Source organism: Moschus berezovskii, chromosome 14 (assembly GCF_049115385.1).
Source record: "Moschus berezovskii isolate FMDL1 chromosome 14, NW_MosBer_1.0, whole genome shotgun sequence".
In the NCBI taxonomy this organism is placed as follows: domain Eukaryota; kingdom Metazoa; phylum Chordata; class Mammalia; order Artiodactyla; family Moschidae; genus Moschus; species Moschus berezovskii.
In genome coordinates, this window is record NC_142473.1 from 48,844,422 (window position 1) to 48,863,686 (window position 19,265).

Here is a 19,265-nt window from a genome sequence, read left to right on the forward strand (position 1 = left end):
TCTTCAGTATTTTAGTTGATACACTTTTTTCCATTTTTGTGAGGTGTCTGGAGAAAGCAAAGATAAATGGATGTGCTCCATCTGCCATGCGTGTGTGCACATGAAGTTGTTTCAGTCGTGTCCAGCTCTTTGCGACCCCACGGACTGTAGGCCCCTCTCTCCATGGGATTTTCAAGGCAAGAATACTGGAGTGGGTTGCCATTTCCTATCCCAGGGGATCTTCCTGACCCAGGGACCAAACCCGCATCTTTTGTATCTCCTGCATTGGCAAGAGCACCATAGCGGTACTCCTGGGCCACTAGGAGCATCTGGGAAGCCCTCCATCTGCCATGTTTAACTGGAAATTATATCTAAGCTTCTCATGACCTAGTTCCTGCTCATATTGCCTTATCACTTTATGTCACTGACCCTAAATGAATTACAACCAAAATGAATTACTAATAGTTTTCACAGCACATAAGGAAGCGCCAAGCTTTCATGTCTTTGCTTTCTTTGCAATCTTTTCCCGGACTATCCTTCGAACTCCTCTCACCTGTCTGCCTAGTAACTTCCTCATTCTTTAAACACGCACTCAAATCTCACCTATGTTCAGAAGCTCTTTCCTTATTTCTCCTCCTTTCAGTTGAACTGAGTGATCTAGAGTCCAGAATATTTGCTGCATTTTCTTGTTCCTATGACTATCTACCCTATAGGAAACCTGTCTTACTCGTAAGAACCAAAAGAATGTTTGTTAAAGAAATTCAGAAGGCCAGTAACAAGAAGTGTGGGGACACAGAGGAAGGAGAAGCTGGCTAAAAATGTTTCATGAAGGCAGTACTTTTCAGCTGTTCTTCAGAGACGTTTTTAACAGTGGGATGTGTTAGGAATTTTCCAGGCAGTGTGAACAGGATAAGCAAAGATTCCCGGAAAGTAAGAAACATGTTAGGGAAATAGCAAATGATCTAGTTTGAACGGCGCATTAGTAAAATCAGATCAGGGAGGGCCTTGAGGTCACAGAAAGCAGTCGGACCTTTCTATGAGGATGAAGGGGAGTTTTTCAAAGATTTGAAACTATGGAGAGGTTTATACGCGTTTCACATGAGTTTTAGCATTATCACCTTGGGCTTCAGGTGGAGAATGGATGTGCGGGGCCTTCCCGAGGGGCTGGAAGCTTCACCAGTTGACTGATGGGCGGTTAAGGACAGCAGTGTGGTGGTGAGGATGAAGGGAAGGGCGCGGCCATCCGTAGTTGAGGGTAGACAGCCCCTGTGGGCGTGGGTTACAGGGAGGAGTTTCTAGCTGGAGCGAATGGGAGGGCGCGGGTACCATTCAGCGCACCTGGGGGCCGCGCGGGAGGCGCGAGTCCGCCCCACGCGCCGCGCTCGCGTGTCCCTCGCGCGGCGCCGTCCGCGCAGCGCTCGGTGCGGTTGGCGGAGGCCGCTGGCGCTGCGGTTCCGGTTCCGGCGGGAGCCCGCACCTGCGGCGGCGGCGGGCGGCCATGGCGTACTCCACGGTGCAGAGGGTGGCGCTGGCCTCGGGACTCGTCTTGGCTGTGTCGCTGCTGCTGCCCAAGGCTTTCCTGTCCCGCGGAAAGCGGCAGGAGCCGCCGCCGGCGCCCGAAGGTAAGCGCGGGCTGCCCCCCACCCCGAGCCGCAGGGCGAGCGCGAGCGCCGAGAGCCCTGCCGGAGGGCGGGCGGCCGCGGGGGTCTCCGGCCCCGCGGAGTGTGGGAGGTGCTGGGCGCCAGGGTTCTCTTGGCCCCGGCGGGCAGCGGCCGGACCGGGTCCCTCCAGGCCTTCCGCTGCAGGAGCGCGCGCAGACGAGCCTGCACGCACCCTCCGGTTGCTCTCGCCTCTTGCCCTCGCTGGCCGAGTCAGGAGGGCGCCCACGTGAACTGCCCCCCTTTTTAGGGTGTCCGTGTGCCTTCTCTCGTGCTTTCGAATGAAATAATTGGACTGGGTATTGTTAACCTTAATTTGTTGTGTATTTTCAGTTTGGTGTCGAGTGCTCATTGCTTCAGGCTCTTTTTGTGCCTTCGTAAATATAATGTGAAGATTTTAATAATCGGAGTTTCAGTTACTGAGATGAACGTGGTTCTGCGTTCCCGTTACGTGAACAAGTATTTGTTAATCCTTTGTTACTGGCAGGATGTATGTGGTGGTTAAAAATCCACCCTGTGGTTTGCATTCTCGGGCTTTTGCATAATGGGTGAGTGTAACAGGGCAGGAATGCCGAAGGCTGGGAGAAGAACTAGAACAGTTCTCTGTAGATTGTGAAGTTCTGGTAACTTTCTTCTGGAAATTGTCTGTGTAACATCCTGGAGACACGGTTTTACAGTTTTCGTGTTTCCACTAATATTCAACCTGTTGATGTTGGACAGCTCCTTGAACTGAAACTCATTTCCCTCTAATTTGTGCATATTGATTGTAACTCCACCCTCTTGTACATCATAGATTATAAATACAAGAAATGCAAAACACCAAGCTCTAGGGATGAACGGCAGATCCAACCCAGAATACTGTTCATAGAGTTTGCTTGATAATCTTTATGTTTGTAAAACTATATCCCTGGGAGAAACTTCTTAAAAAAAAAAAAAGCAAACTACCTCATTTGTTGGGTTTTCTTTTCTTTTTTTTTTTTTTTACTTCCTGTCTTATTCCGTTCCGTTCCGTCGCTCAGTCGTGTCCGACTCTTTGCGACCCCGTGGAGTGTAGCCTACCAGGCTTCTCGGTCCATGGGATTCTCCAGGCAAGAATACTGGAGTGGGTTACCGTTTCCTTCTCCAGGGGATCTTCCCGACCCAGGGATCGAACCCGGGTCTCCTGTATTAGAGGCAGACGCTTTAACCTCTGAGCCACCAGGGAAGCCGCTCAAAGGTTTTACTCACTTTGTCTAGTGATGATGAAGATTAAATTCACGATGACCCTAAGCGGTTAAAGATTCGTCAGCCCCTCTGTCCGTGAAATTCTTCAGTCAAAAATACTGGAGTGGGTGGCCATTCCCTTCTCTAGGGGATCTTCCCCACCCTGGGATTGAATCCAGATCTCCTACATTGCAGGCAGATTCATTACTGTTTGAGCCACCATAAACTGTGAAGAAAGCTGATCGCTGAAGAATCGATGCTTTTGAATTGTGGTGTTGGAGAAGACTCTTGAGAGTCCCTTATACTGCAAGGAGATCCAACCAGTCCATTCTAAAGGAGATCAATCCTGGATGTTCATTGGAGGGACTGATGCTAAAGCTGAAACTGCAATACTTTGGCCACCTCATGCGACGAGTTGACTCACTGGAAAAGACTCTGATGCTGGGAAAGGTTGGGGGCGGGAGGAGAAGGGGACGACGGAGAATGAGATGGCTGGATGGCATCACCGACTCTGTGGACATGAGTTTGAGTGTACTCCGGGAGTTGGTGATGGACAGGGAGGCCTGGCGTGCTGTGATTCATGGGGTCGTGGAGAGTCGGACACGACTGAGCGACTGAACTGAACTGAACTGAACTGAATCTATGTAAAAACCTACCTTAACTGATGTATTCCAGTAACTGAAATTTGCTAACTAAAATCCTTGTCTTGGTACACTGACATTTTAAAAACGGTGACTCCTAACCATTATTGGGTTATATACCCCTTTGAGAATCTAATGAAAATTATGGATTTTTCCCCTAGGAAATATGCCTATACTTTTTGTACATACATTGAGAATTTGAGTATCAACTCAGAGAAACCACAGAATCCAGAAACCCCTCTTCTGAAGAAAGGAATAGCCCTGATTATTTGAAAATTCATGTCATCCGTGTCTTAAAATTTGTGTCATTATAGCTTCCATCTCTGCCCATTGGCATATATGAAATGAGCATTGTCCCTTTTCCACATGACAGCTGTTAAGGTAGTCTTTAGCAAATATTTATGATGTACCCTTTAACATAGCTTACACACAGTATATAAATACTGTTTAATTCTTTAAAAAAAAAAAAGAGCCAAATCCCTGCCTTGAGGAACTCATAGTTTAGTAGAGGGGAAAACACATTGAATAAGTGCAAAAAAGTATCAATTGCAGGTACACAAATCCTTGCAGGGAAAGGAGGAGACACATGTTAGAATGGTTAGTTTTATTGGTGTCTCAACAAAGGTGGTATGGAAGAGAAGAGCCTTTTTTTCTTTTTTTTTTGGTAATAGCTTTCTTGAGATAAAATTCACATACCATGCAGTTCATGTATTTAAACTGTGTGACTGCATCAAAAGATACTCAACATCGCTTCAGTTCAGTTGCTCAGTCGTGACCGACTCTTTGCGACCCCATGAATCAGCACGCCAGGCCTTCCTGTCCATCACCAACTCCCGGAGTTCACTCAAACTCATGTCCATCGAGTCGGTGATGCCATCCAGCCATCTCATTCTCTGTCGTCCCCTTCTCCCGCCCCCAATCCTTCCCAGCACCAGAGTCTTTTCCAGTGAGTCAATTCTTCGCATTAGGTGGCCAAAGTATTGGAGTTTCAGTTTTAGCATCAGTCTTTCCAATGAACACCCAGGATCGATCTCCTTTAGAATGGACTGGTTGGATCTCCTTGCAGTCCAAGAGACTCTCAAGAGTCTTTTCCAGCACCACAGTTCAAAAGCATCAATTCTTTGACGATCAGCTTTCTTCACAGTCCAACTCTCACATCCATACATGACCACTGGAAAAACCATAGCCTTGACTAGACAGACAACATTGCTTATTATTAGAGAAATGCAGATCAAAACTACAATGAGGTATCAACTCACATTCAGAGTCAGTTCAGTTGAGTCAGTCGTGTCTGACTCTTTGTGACCCCATGGACTGCAGCACTCCAGGCTTCTCTGTCCATCACCAACTCCCGGAATTTGCTCAAACTCATGTCCATCAAATCGGTGATGCCATCCAACCATCTCATTCTCTGTCGTCCCCTTCTCCTCCTGCCTTCAGTCTTTCCCAGCATCAGGGTCTTTTCCAATGAGTCAGTTCTGGTCAGAATGTCCATCATCAAAAAAATCTGCAAACAATAAATGCTGGAGAGGCTGTGGAGAAAAGGGACCCTTCTTGCATTGTTGGTGGGAGTGTAAACTGATACAGTCATTATGGAAAACAGTATAGAGATTCCTTTAAAAACTAGGAATAAAACTGCCATATGCACTGACCATACCAAGTGCTGATGAGGATGCAAAGCAACTGAAACTCTTACATTGCTGGTAACGACGTAGAATGGTACAACCACGTTGGAAAACAATTTGGTAAATGCATTTTAATAAAATTAAACATATGCTTACCACATTAAAAAAAGCAAAACTACCATATGACCCAACAATCCCACTACTGGGTGTATACCCTGAGGAAATCATAATTGAAAAAGACACATGTACCCCAGTGTTCATTGTAGCACTATTTATAATAGCCAGGACATGGGCGCAACCTCAATGTCCATCAACATGCTTGGGTAAAGAAGCTGTGGTACACATACACAATGGAATATTACTCAGCCATTAAAGGACACACAGTTGACTCAGTTCTAATGAGGTGGATGAACCTAGAGCCTATTATACAGAGTGAAGTCAGAAAGAGAAAAGCAAATATCATATATTAATGCATATATATAGAATCTAGAAAATGGTACTGATGAACCTATTTGCAGAGCAGCATTGGAGACACAGGCATAGAGAACAGACTCGTAGACACAGTGGGGGAAGGAGAGGGTGAGACAAATTGAGAGAATAGCATGGAAACATATATACACCACCATATGTAAAAGAGATAGCTAGTGGAAACTTACCTATGACACAGGGAACTCAGCCCCGTGCTCTGTGACAGCCTAGAGATGTGGGATGGGTGGGAGGTGGGAGGGAGGCTCAAGAGGAAGGGGACATATGTATACCTGTGACTGATTCATGTTGATGTATGGCAGAAACCAACACAATATTGTAAAGCAATTTGCTCCACTTAAAAATAATTTTTAGAAAAAGCAGTAGTCATTTGCAGCAATATGAATGGACCTAAGAATATGCGTAGTGAAAAAAGTCAGAGGACAAATAAATACTATGTGATATCACTTATATATGAAATCTAAAAAGTAACTCAAGTGAATGTGTTTGCAAAACAGAAACAGAACTGCAGATATAGGAAACAAACTTGTGGTTACCAAACAGGAGAGGAAAGGGGGGCGGGGTAAATTAAAGGTATGAGATTAACAGATAAAAACTACTATGTATTAACTATAAAATAGATAGCAACAAGGATATACTGTATAGCCTAGGAAATTATAGCCATTATCTTGTTAAAAACCTGTAATGGAATATAACCTGCAAAATGTGGAATCATTGTGCTGTACATCTGAAATGAATATAATATTGTAAATCAACTATACATCAATAAAAAATTAAGCAAAAAAAAAAATGTGTGAATGGTTTTTAGCATGGTTACAGAGTTGTGCAACCATCATCACTATCAATTTTAGAACACTTTATCGTTCCCGCCCCCCCAAACCATCTTTAGCTATCTTTAACCTCTTTAGCCATCACCCATTAACAGTCCCCGACCCCGAGCCCCTTCAGCCTTCAGTTCGGTTGAGTCATTCAGTTGTGTCCGACTCTTTGTGATCCCATGAACTGCAGCACACCAGGCTTCCCTGTCCTTAACTCAGAGCAATCTCCCTGAGTTTGCTCAAAGCCATATCAAGTTGGTGATGCCATCCAACCATCTCATCCTCTCTCGTCCCTTCCTCCTCCTGCCTTCAATCTTTGCCAGCATCAGGGTCTTTTCTAATGAGTCAGTTCTTTGCATCAGGTGGCCAAAGTATTGGAGCTTCCTAAGCAACCATTAATCTACTGTCTATAGATTTGCCTGCTATGGGCATTTCATGTAAATGGAATCATACAATATGTGATCTTTTGTGACTGGTTTCTTTCACATAGCATGTTTTCAAGTTTCATACATGTTGCAGCATGTATCAGCGCTTTATTACTTTTCGTGGCAGAATAATATTCCATTATGTGGAATATTCCATCTAAATTTTATTCATTTATTAGTTGGGCATTTGGGGTTTTGATTATGAGTAGCCACTCCAGTACTCTTGCCTAGAAAACCCCATGGATAGAGGAGCCTGGTGGGCTGCAGTCCGTGGGGTCGCTAAGGGTCGGACACGACTGAGCGACTTCACTTTCACTTTCCAGTTTCACACATTGGAGAAGGAAATGGCAACCCACTCCAGTGTTCTTGCCTGGAGAATCCCAGGGATGGGGGAGCCTGGTGGGCTTCCGTCTATGGGGTCACACAGAGTCGGACACGACTGAAGTGACTTAGCAGCAGCAGCAGCAATGCTGCTATTAACATCCATGTACACATTTTTATGTGGATATATGTTTTCATTTCTCCTGAATATATGCATTTGGGAAATGTGAACATTTTAGTGTGGCTGGAACTAAGTGGAATTTCGCTCATATTACTCTATGAGCAGTTTTGAGGAACTGCTAGATTGTTTTCCGAAGTATCTGTATCATTTTACATTCCTACTGTTAATATGTGAGGGTTCCAGTTTCTTCACATACTCTCCAATATTTGTTATTGCCCACCTTTTTATTATAGCCATTGTAACGGGAGTGACGTGCTATCTTATTGTGGGTTTTTTTTTCTTTGTATTTCCATGATGACTAACAACTTTAATATATTTTCATGTGTTTATAGGCTCTTTTTGTAACAACTTAGAGAAATGTCTGTTCAGACTTTTGCACATTTTTAAATTGGGTTTCTTGTCTTTATTGTTGAATTATAAGAATTTCTTATGTATTTTAGGTACAAGTTCATTATCAGATATGTGACTTGCAAATATTTTTTTCAACTCTTCACTTTCTTGATGGTGGTGGTGTCCTCTTAAGAAAAGTTTTTAATTTTGATGAAGTCTAACTTATTTACCTTCTCTTCTGCTTTTGATGTCAGATCTAAAAAAATAATTGCCAGATCCTAGGTCATGAAGATTTATGTCCATGTCTTCAAGTTTTATAGTATTTACTCTTATATTTAATCCTTGGATCCATTTTGAGTTAATTTTTGCTTTTGATATGAGGAAAAGTACAACTTCATATGGATATACAGTTCAGTTCAGTTCAGTCGCTCAGTCGTGTCCGACTCTTTGAGACCCCATGAATCACAGCACGCCAGGCCTCCCTGTTCATCACCAACTCCCGGAGTTCACTCAAACTCACATCCATAGAGTCAGTGATGCCATCCAGCCATCTCATTCTCTGTTGCCCCCTTCTCCCACCCCCAACCTTTCCCAGCATCAGAGTCTTTTCCAGTGAGTCAACTCGTCGCACGAGGTGGCCAAAGTATTGCAGTTTCAGCTTTAGCATCAGTCCTTCCAATGAACACCCAGGATTGATCTCCTTTAGAATGGACTGGTTGGATCTCCTTGCAGTCCAAGGGACTGTGAAGACTTCTCCAGCACCACAGTTCAAAAGCATCAATTATTCAGTGATCAGCTTTCTTCACAGTTCAACTCTCACATCCATACATGACCACTGGAAAAACCATAGCCTTGACTAGACGGACCTTGGTTGGCAAAGTAATGTCTCTGCTTTTTAATATACTATACAGTTACCCCGGCATTATTTGTTGAAAAGAATATTCTGTTTACATTGAATTAACACCCTTGTTGAAATTCAGTTGACAATTTAAGTGAGAGAGCTTATTTGTGGACTCTCAATTCTGTTCCACTGACAAACATCAGTTATAGAATATATACCTGTCCTTATGTCAGTACCACACTGCCTTGATTACTGAAGCTTTATAGTAAATTGTGAGATCATGAAGTGTTAAGTCTCCAGACTGTATTTTTTTATTATCAAGGTTAATTTCTGAGTGCTGTGGCTCAGGATTTCCATATACATTTTAGGATTACCTTGTCAATTTCTGCAAAAACCAACTGGGATTTTGATTATGTGGACTGTGTAAGTCATTTTGAAGAGTATTGCCACTTTAATAACAATAAGTCTTTTAATCTATGAATTGGATTTTTAAAAATTTATTTAGGTCTTTAATTGATTTCAGACTTCCCTGATAACTCAGTTGGTAAAGAAATCCGCCTGCAGTGCAAGAGACCCCGGTTCGATTCCTGGATTGGGAAGATCTGCGGAGAAGGAATAGGCTACCCTTTTCAGTATTCTCGGGCTTCCCTTGTGGCTCAGCTGGTAAAGAAACCACCTGCAATGCGGGAGATCTGGGTTCGATCCCTGGGTTGGGAAGATCCCCTGGAGAAGGGAAAGGCTACCCACGCCAGTATTCTGACCTAGAGAATTCCGTGGACTATATAGTCTAAGGGGTTGCAAAGAGTCGGACATGACTGAGCGACTTTCAGTAGTTTTCAGTGTACAAGTCTTCTTTTGTTAAATATATCCCTAAGTATTTTATTCTTTTTGATGTTATTGTAAATTGAATTACTTTATTAATTTTAAGACTATTCATTACTCAGTTTTAGAAACACAATCTTTGTGTATTAATACTGTACTCTGTAGACTTGCTGAATTGTTTATTGGCTGCAATAAATGATTGTGTTGTCTGCTGCTGCTAAGTTGCATCAGTCGTGTCCGACTCTGCAACCCCATAGACGGCAACCCACCAGGCTTCTCCGTCCCTGGGATTCTCCATGCAGGAACACTGGAGTGGGTTGCCATTTCCTTCTCCAGTGATCGTGTTGTCTACAAACAGAGATTGTGGTACTTCTTTCTTTCCAGTCTACATGCCCTTTCTTTTTCTTGCCTAACTTCCTGGGCTCGAACCTCTAGTACAACGTCAAATAGAAATGGTGAAGTGAACATCCTTGATTGTTCCTAATCTTAAGAAAGCTTTCATACCATTAAGGATAGTGCTAGCTATGGATGCATTAATAGAACTAAAGAATTTTAAAAAGGGGGTCTGTTGAGTATTTTTATTATGAAGGGATTGAATTGAATTTTGTCAAGTGCTTTTTCTATTAAGTGACCATGGGGTTTTTGTCCTTCATTCTATGGATATGATACATTACATAATTGCTTTTTGGATGTTAAAACCTTGCATTTTTTTTGTTTTTTTTTTTTTACTAAATTGAGGAGGTAACTCTAATGTGTTTTTATTAGCCAGATTAACAAGGATATTTCACGCAGAGGGAACACAGCAAAATCAATACCCAGAGCTTTGAAACAGCTTTAGAGTTGTAAGAGATGAGACCAGGGGCCAAATTATAAAGATTTTTTTCATGCCATACTTAAGAAGTTTGGGTATTATTCTAAAGATAGGTGAGGCCATTGTGAGTTTGTTAGTAGAAGAGAAATTTACAATCTGAAAGGACATCTTGGCAACAGTGTAGAGGCTGTATCAGAGAGGGTTGCTTCAGGGAAAATAATGTTGCAGTAGTCCATTTGAGCTCCAGTGTTCTTGCCTGGAGAATCCCAGGGATGGGGGAGCCTGGTAGGCTTCCGTCTATGGGGTCACACAGAGTCGGACACGACTGAAGTGACTTAGCAGCAGCAGCAGCAGTCCATTTGAGACATCATGAACATCATTAAGGCAGTGTGTTTGGGCTCATCAGTTTAGGATTCTCATGATAAGTAACAGAAAATTCAGCTGAGTTGTCAAGTTGAAAAAAGGATGTATTGACTTGTGCACATGAAAAGACTTTGTGTTAGAATTGGCCGCCTATGTGGTTTGATCCAGAGATTCACAGTCCTATCAGGGCTTCTGTCTGATTTTTTGTCCTTTTTACTCCTGGGTTCCTTCTCATGTTGGCTGTGTTCTCTGGGTTTTCGCTCAGGCTAGCAACACTAGTTGCAACAGTTCCAGATATCGCCTCCTCTCCTTTAATTGTCCAGAGAAAGAATGTTTCTTTTCTTTTGAACTCTTCCTTCACTCCCATCTCACTTTTATTCCCCCACCCCCAGTTTTTTCCCAGTAGTTCCAGCTAACATATCCACCCATCTTATTGACTTAAGTTATTTGCAGTGCTCTGGGTAGAAAGAATATGCTGATCCACTGTGGAGTTGAGAGTGGTTCCAAGAGGGAAATAGGGATACTGGAGGAAGAAGGAGTAAATGGAGCAGGGAAAGTGTCCACATTGAACAGGAGGGAAAAGAACAATTTTAAGAGACATTTTTAACTAGAAGTGGAATGTGAGGCAGAGGGAGGCGTCTTGGATTATTCTCAGCTTATTGGCTTAGGTGACTATATAGATGGTGATACCCTTTACCAAAATAGTAATGAAGAAAAATAGATTAAAGGGGAAAGACAGCGAGTTCAGAAATTTGTAGACTAGTATCACATCCACCTTTTCCATCTTTGTTCATATGTGACATCCCTAGGTCCCACATCCATTCCTCACGTGACGTAGTTACAAGTATCTAAGTATGGCCCTCTTAGAAGGCAAACAGTAATAAGTGTAAACCAGTTAGCTCATGGAAGAGCAGCCTATTGCATCCCCCATCCCCCTTTTTAGGGGGTTCTCTGGTGGCTCAGCAGTTAAGAATCTGCCTGCCAGTGCAGGAGACTCACTTCCCAACCTGGGGATAGATATTGGAGCAGGAGGAAGTGCCAACCTGCTCCAGTATTCTTGCCTGGAGAATCCCATGGACAGAGAAACCTGGCAGACTACAGTCGATGGGGTTGCAAAGAGCTGGACTTGACTTAGTGACTAAACACATATCCCCCTTTTAAAAATTCTTTAGTTCTATTAATGCATCTAATTGCCTTAGACTTTGGGTATTTTACTTGCTGATTTTGCTGTGTATTAGAATTTTAAGCTTCTCTCTCTCTCTTTTTTTTTTTTTAAAAAGGAGGTACTCCTATAGGTTTGTTCATTTGTCCATTCACTTAGTGTTTTGGAACCAAATAGAGGAATATAGCCTTCCTTGTTGCATTTTGTCACCATTTGATCCAGAATTCTAGCTTCTTGAAGTTTCTTCAGAACATTTATTGTTTGATTCATTGTATTTGTTTTTACCATCTCTGTCAGCTATATATCATTCTTGATTTTTAAAAAACCTTTTTTGTTAAAGACATTTTCAAACATAAGAAAAAGTAAAGAGAGTAGTATAATAAGATGAATCCACGTCATCCTGCTTCAAAAACCATCATCTTGTATCATTGATATCCCCACTTACTTTCCCCCCTATGCAAATACCAAATCCCAGACACTGGAATTTCATTTCATCCTTAAGTGTTTTTGTATACATCTCTAAAGCATAAGAAAATAAAAAATTACTTAAAAAATATAGCCGCAATATCATTATCACACCTGAATGTCAGTAATTCCTTAATGTCTTGAGATCAGTATTCAAATTTCTCTCACTACCTCATAATTTTTTCATGATTTCCCCCTTTATTATGATTAGCCTATCTTCTTGATCATTCACATTATCTAAAAAAAATCAATCAGTCTTTTGAAGCTGCTCTTAAGGTCACCCCGTTCTGTTCATTGAAACCCATTTGTGTATAATCATTAAACCAGTTGGTTTGATTGCTTTATTCCATCTTATTCTGTCCATTATAGGCTTATGGTCTGGTCTGTGCTTCCTTTCTTCCCCCTTCATTGTATTCTCAACATAGAATCCATACTAATCCTGTTAAAGCTTAAGTCTCTCCCTCCACAGAACCCTCCAATGGCTTCCTGACTCACTCAGATGGAAAGACAAAGTCTGTATATGACCTACAAGGGCTACTTAATCCTCTTTCTCGTTGCCCTCTTTCCCATTTTGCTTTGACCACACTGGCCTCCTTCTCACTATGGTTTGACCGTTCCAGGTGTGCTCTCACCTCAGGGCCTTTGCATGTGTTGTTTCCTCTGCCCGAAATGCTCTTCCTTAGATAGCTGTGTGCATTTCCTTTATCTTCTTTACATCTTAAAATATCTCCTGAGTCTTCTCTGGATGCTCCTGCTAAATCTTTACTTTCCCCGACACATCCTTTCCCCTTTGCCTGCTTCATTTTTTCTTAGTATTTATCATTACCTTGTGTATCATCTCTTTTCTGGTTGAGGAGGCACCATGAGGTTCAAGATTTTTGTTTTGTTCACTGCAATATCTCCAACTTTAGATCAGGTCCACATGTAGTAGAAAATCAATTAAAGAATTTAATCAATAAATTAAAGAATTAGAATTAAGCGAATTAATAAATACTGGCTCCCAATGATCATGGTTTTCTCTATTAGCATTTATAAACCATTATTGTTGTTTAGTTGCTAAGTCGTGTCCAGTTCTTTTGCAACCCAATGGACTGTAGCCTGCCAGGTACATCTCTCCACGGGATTTCCCAGGCAAGAATACTGGAGTGGGTTCCCATTTATTATTATTTATGGCTGTGTGAATTATTGTGCGTCCATATGATAGACTGTTATGATTCCAGTAAGCTATATTCATGAAGTATTTTTGTGTGTGTGTGTGGCCAGGTTTGTTTTTCTTTGAAATCAAAGAGGAAAAAATATTGATTTCTCTGTAATCACTAAACCAGTGGTATTGATTTATAAACAGGGTGGACAATACAAATACAGAATAAATTATACCTAAATTTGAAATCTGATACTGTGCATCTATTTTTTGAGACTATTTTAATTGAAGTATAGTTGACTTACAATATTGCATTAATTTCTGCTGTTCAAAGTGATTCAGTTTTACCTGTATCAGTTCAGTCAATCAGTTGTTTCCGACTCTTTGCAACCCCATGAACCGCAGCACGCCAGGCCTCCCTGTCCATCACCAGCTCCCGGAGTTTACCCAAACTCATATCTATTGAGTTGGTGATGCCATCCAACCATCTCATCCTCTGTCATCCCCTTCTCCTCCTGCCCTCAATCTTTCTCAGCATCAGGGTCTTTTCAAATGAGTCAGCTCTTTGCATCAGGTGGCCAAAGTGTTGGAGTTTCAGCCTCAGTATCAGTCATTCCAATAAACACCCAGGACTGATCTCCTTTAGAATGGACTGGTTGGATCTCCTTGCAGTCCAAGGGACTCTCAAGAGTCTTCTCCAACACCACAGTCAAAAGCATCAATTCTTTGGCGTTCAGCTTTCTTTATAGTCCAACTCTCACATCCATACATGACTACTGGAAAAACCACAGCTTTGACGAGATGGACCTTTGTTGGCAAAGTAATGTCTCTGCATTTTAATATGCTGTCTAGGTTGGTCATAACTTTCCTTCCAAGGAGTAAGCGTCTTTTAATTTCATGGCTGCAGTCAGCATCCACAGTGATTTTGGAGCCCCCCAAAATAAAGTCTGACACCGTTTCCACTGTTTCCCCATCTATTTGCCATGAAGTGATGGGACCAGATGCCATGATCTTTGTTTTCTGAATGTTGAGCTTCAAGCCAACCTTTCACTCTCCTCTCTCACTTTCATCAAGAGGCTTTTGAGTTCCTCTTCACTTTCTGCCATAAGGGTGGTGTCATCTGCATATCTGAGGTTATTGATATTTCTCCCAGCAATCTTGATTCCAGCTTGTGCTTCTTCCAGCCCAGCATTTCTCATGATGTACTCTGCATATAAGTTAAATAAGCAGGGTGACAATATACAACCTTGACGTACTCCTTTTCCTATTTGGAGCCCCCCAAAATAAAGTCAGCCACTGTTTCCACTGTTTCCCCATCTATTTGCCATGAAATGATGGGACTGGATGCCATGATCTTAGTTTTCTGAATGTTGAGCTTTAAGCCAACTTTTTTACTCTCCTCTTTCACTTTCTTCAAGAGGCTCTTTAGTTCCTCTTCACTTTCTGCCATAAGGGTGGTGTCATCTGCATATCTGAGGTTATTGATATTTCTCCCGGCAGACTTGATTCCTGTATATACATTTTTAAATATTCTTTTCCTTTTCAGTTTATCATTGGATACTGAATATAGTTCTGTGTGCTGTAAAGTAGGACCTTGTTTATCTGTTCCGTGTGTAATAGCTTGCATCTGCTAGCCCCAGCCTCCCACTCCATCCTTCCCCCAACCCTCCCCCTAGGTAACTGCAAGTCTATTCTCTATGTCTGTGAGTCTGTTTCTGTTTTGTAGATATGTTCATTTGCATCATATTTTAGATTCCACATATAAGTGATATCATATGGTATTTGTCTTTCTGAATTCACTTAGTGTGATAATCTGTAGGTCCACCCACGTTGCTACAAATGGCATTATTTCATTCTTTCTAATGGCTGAGTAATATACCATTGTATATATGTACCACATCTTTATCCATTAATCTATCAGTGGACATTTAGGTTGTTTCCATGTCTTTTCTCTCGTGAATAGTGCTGCTATGAACATAGGGGTTCATGTACCTTTTTGAATTAGAGTTTTGCCAGGATATATGCCCAGAAGTGGGATTTCTATGTTTCAAATATTTTCTCCCATTCTGTGGGTTGTCTTTTTGTTTTATTTATGCTTTTCTTTGCTATGAAAAGGTTACAAGTTTGATTAGATCGTGTTTATTTTTGTTTTAATTTCTATTGCCTTGGGGGACTGACCTAAGGAAACATTGATACAGTTTATGTCAGAAAATATTTTGCCTATGATCTCTTCTAGGAGTTTTATGGTGTCATGTCTTAACGTTTAAGTATTTCAGCCATTTTGAGTTTATTTTTGTGTATGGTAAGAGAATGTGTTCTAACATCATTAATTTACATGAGGCTGTCCAGTTTTCCCAACACCGCTTGCTGAATAAACAGTCTTTTCCCCATTATTCTTGCCTCCTTTGTTGAGGATTAATTGACCATAGATGTATGAGTTTCTTTCTGGGCTCTCTATTCTGTCCCATTGATCAATGTGTCTGTTTTTGTGCTAATACTATGATGTTTTGATTACTGTAGCTTTGTAGTATTGTTGGAAGTCTGGAAGAGTTATGCCTTTTTTCCTCAAGATTGCATTGAAAATTCTGGGTCTTTTATGGTTCTAAATAAATCTTAGGATTATTTGTTCTAGTTCTGTGAAAAATGTCACGAGTACTTTGTTAGGAATAACATTAAATCTGTAGGTTACTTTGGGTAGTATGGCCATTTTAACAATATTAATTCTTCCAATCCAAGAGCATGGGATATCTGTTTATTTGAGTCATCTTCAGTTTCCTTTATTAATGTTTTATAGTTCTTAGTAGGTTAAGTCTTTAACCTCCTTGTTCAGATTTATTCCTAAGTATTTTATTTTGGGGAGTGCAATTTTGAAAGTTAGTTTTGTTTTTTTTTTTACATTCCCTTTCTGATATTTCATTGTTAAAAAAATACATCTGATTTCTGCATGTTAATCTTATGTCCTGCTGCTGTTGCTAAGTCACGTTAGTCCTGTCCGACTCTGTGCGACCCCATAGACAGCAGCCCACTAGGCTCCCCCACCCCTGGGATTCTCCAGGCAAGAACACTGGAGTGGGTTGCCATTTCCTTCTCCAGTGAATGAAAGTGAAGTCGCTCAGTCGTGTCTGACTCTTTGCGACCCTATGGACTGTAGCCTACCAGGCTCCTCCATCCATGGAATTTCCCAGGCAAGAGTCTTGGAGTGGGTTTCCATTGCCTTCTCTGGATGTCCTGCTACCTTGCTGAATTTCTCAGTTCTAGTTTTTGTATGGAGTCTTTAGTGTTTCCCATTAATATATACAGTATCATGACATCTGCAGATAATGACAATTTTACCTCCTTCCTTCATTCGAATACCTTTTATTTCTTGTCTGATTGTCATGGCTAGGACTTCCAATGCTATGTTGAATAGGTAAAAGTGGGCATCCTTTTCTTGTTCTGGATTTTAGTGGGAAGACTTTCAGCTTTTCACAGTTGAGCGTTGTATTGGCTGTGGGTTTATCATAAGTAGCTTTCATTATGTTGAGGTATGTTCCCTCTATACCCACTTTGGTAAGAGTATTTTTCTTTTTATCATGAATGAATGTTAAATTTTGTGAAATGCTTTTTCTGCATCTGTTGAGATGATCATGTGGCTTTTGTCTTCTCATATTTTTTTGCTGTATCACATTGATTTGTGTATGTTGAACTATCCTTGTGAACTTGGGATGAATCCCACTTGGTTGTGGTATATGATCTTTTTTATGTGTTGTTGAATTTGGTTTGCTAATATTTTGTTGAACTTTTGCATCTATATTCATCAAAGATATTGGCCTATAATTTTCTTTTTTGGTGGTGTCTTTGTCTGGTTTTGGTATAAGGGTGATGATAGTGGCTTCATAGAATAGAATATCTTTGGGAGTGTTCCTTCCTCTTCAGTTTTTTGGAAGAGTTTGAGAAGGATCAATGTAAGTTCTTATTCACATGTTTGGTAGAATTTGCCTGTGAAGCCATTTGGTCCCAGACTTTTGTTTTGTACAGAGTTTTTAAAGATTCTATTTTACTTCTAGCGATCAGTCATCTCAAATTATCTATTTCTTCTTGATTCAATTTTGGTGAGCTGTTTATTTACAGAAATTTACCTATTTTTCCTAGGTTGTCAAATTTGTTGGCATACAATTTTTCAAAGTATTCTCTTAAGGTTTTTTTGTATTTCTGCAGTATTATTTGTTAAGGCTCCTTATTTCTTATTTTGTTCTTGGTGAGCCTGGCCGGAGGTTTGTCAGTGATGTTTATCCTTTCAAAGAACACACTGTTGGTTTTACTGATTTTTTTCTTTTGTGTTTTTAATCCCTACTTTATTTATTTCCTCTCTGATCTTTATTTCCTTCCTTTTACTGACTTTAGATTTTGTTTGTTCTTTTTCTAATTCTTTTACATGAAAGGTTAGGTTGTTTATTTGAGATTTTTTTGTTTCTTGAGGAAGGCCTGTATCACTATGAATTTCCTGATTATCACTATGACATTACTCTTAGAACTGCTTTTGCTGCATCCCACAGATTTTGTATGGTTGTGTTTTAGTTGTCATTTGTCTCAAGATATTTTTAAATTTCCTCTTTGGTTTCATTATTGGCCCGTTGGGTTTTTAGTAGCTTGTTTTTAGTCTCTGAATTGTTTATTTTCTCATTTCTCTTTTCTGTGGTTGCTGTCTAGTTTTATGACATTGTGGTCAGAAAAGATGCTTGAGATAATTTCTATACTCTAATTTGTTGAGGCTTGCTTTGTGCCCTACTATAATGGTCAGTCCTAATGAAGGTTCCATGTGCTCTTGGAAAAAATATGTATTCTGGTTTTTTGGATATAATGTTTTAGAAATTTCAACTAAGTCTAACTGCTGTATTGCATAATCTAGGATCTCTGTTGCCTTATTGAATTTTTTGTCTAGAAGATCTATCCATTGATGTGAGTTGTGTTTTAAAACCTCCTACTATTATTGTATTCCTGTTATTTTCTCCCTTTATGTCTGTTAGAATTTGTTTTATGTATTTGGTGCATATATGTTGATAAGTGTAAATTCCTCTTTTTGTATCTATCCTTTTGTTATTATATAATGTCCTTTATATTCCTCTGCGGCCTTTGTTTTAAAGTCTGTTTTGTCTGATATGAGTAGTGTAACTCCCACTTTCTTCTCATTTCTGTTTGAATGAAATATCTTTTTGTGTCCCCCTCACTTTCATTTGTCTGTGCCCTTTGCCCTAAAGTGGGTCTCTTATAGGCAGCATATTGTAGCTGTTGTTTTTTCAATCTAGTCTGCTACTCTGTGTCTTTTGATTGGAGCATTTAGTTCATTGACATTTAAGGTAATTACTGATAAATATGAATTTATTGCATTTTAAGTTGTATTTTTCTGTTGATTTTATATTTATTCTTTATCTCTTTCTTTTTGTTTTTCCTTTTGTGGTTTGATTTTCTTTTGCATTATACTTAAGTTCTCTCTCCCTTTTTTTTTGGTTTGTGTGAATGTGTTATATGTTTTTGTAGTTACTCTGTTTTTTAGTATGTTAATTCCATCCTTTGTGTACTTTAGACTAGTCATATAGGCTCAGACACACTCTAGGAAATGAGAAAAAATCTACATTTTCTTACTCTCCTCTCTCATTTTGATTTTGATATTTTCTTGTACATCTTCATATTCATCCATTTGTTCTTCATTGTGGTTATCATCACTTTCACAGAAATTTTGAATTTTTAAAAATCTGTACACTGGCCTTATTTCTTTACCTATTTTTTAATTGTAATATTGAGGTTTTTAATTAAAATTTTTTTTTTTACCATACCGCACAGCTTGCAGGACCTTAGTTCCCCAAACAAGAATCAGCCCAGGTCCCAGGCGGTGGAAGCCTGAAGTCCTAACCACTGGATCACCAGGGAGTTCCCCGTGCACTGGCTTATTTAGGTGATTTGCTTTCCAAAGGACATAACTAAGTGATTTAGGTGATTTTGTCTTTCCTATATAT

General features: G+C 40.4%; 1 protein-coding gene across 5 annotated transcripts in view; it reads left to right on the top strand.

Annotated features, from left to right (window-relative positions):
* The first annotated feature begins 1,333 nt into the window (after positions 1–1,333).
* RIC3 (RIC3 acetylcholine receptor chaperone) overlaps positions 1,334–19,265 on the top strand; it is a 61,040-nt gene continuing 43,108 nt past the window's right edge. For 4 of the 5 annotated variants that reach the window (XM_055423433.2, XM_055423435.2, XM_055423434.2 and 1 more), the window contains exon 1: positions 1,334–1,601. In XM_055423433.2, the coding sequence (XP_055279408.2) occupies positions 1,478–1,601 (124 nt within the window). In that variant the 5' untranslated portion in view covers positions 1,334–1,477. Of the gene's footprint in view, positions 1,602–9,031; positions 9,172–19,265 lie in introns of all 5 variants that reach the window. The other variant, XM_088843105.1, reaches the window with a different exon arrangement.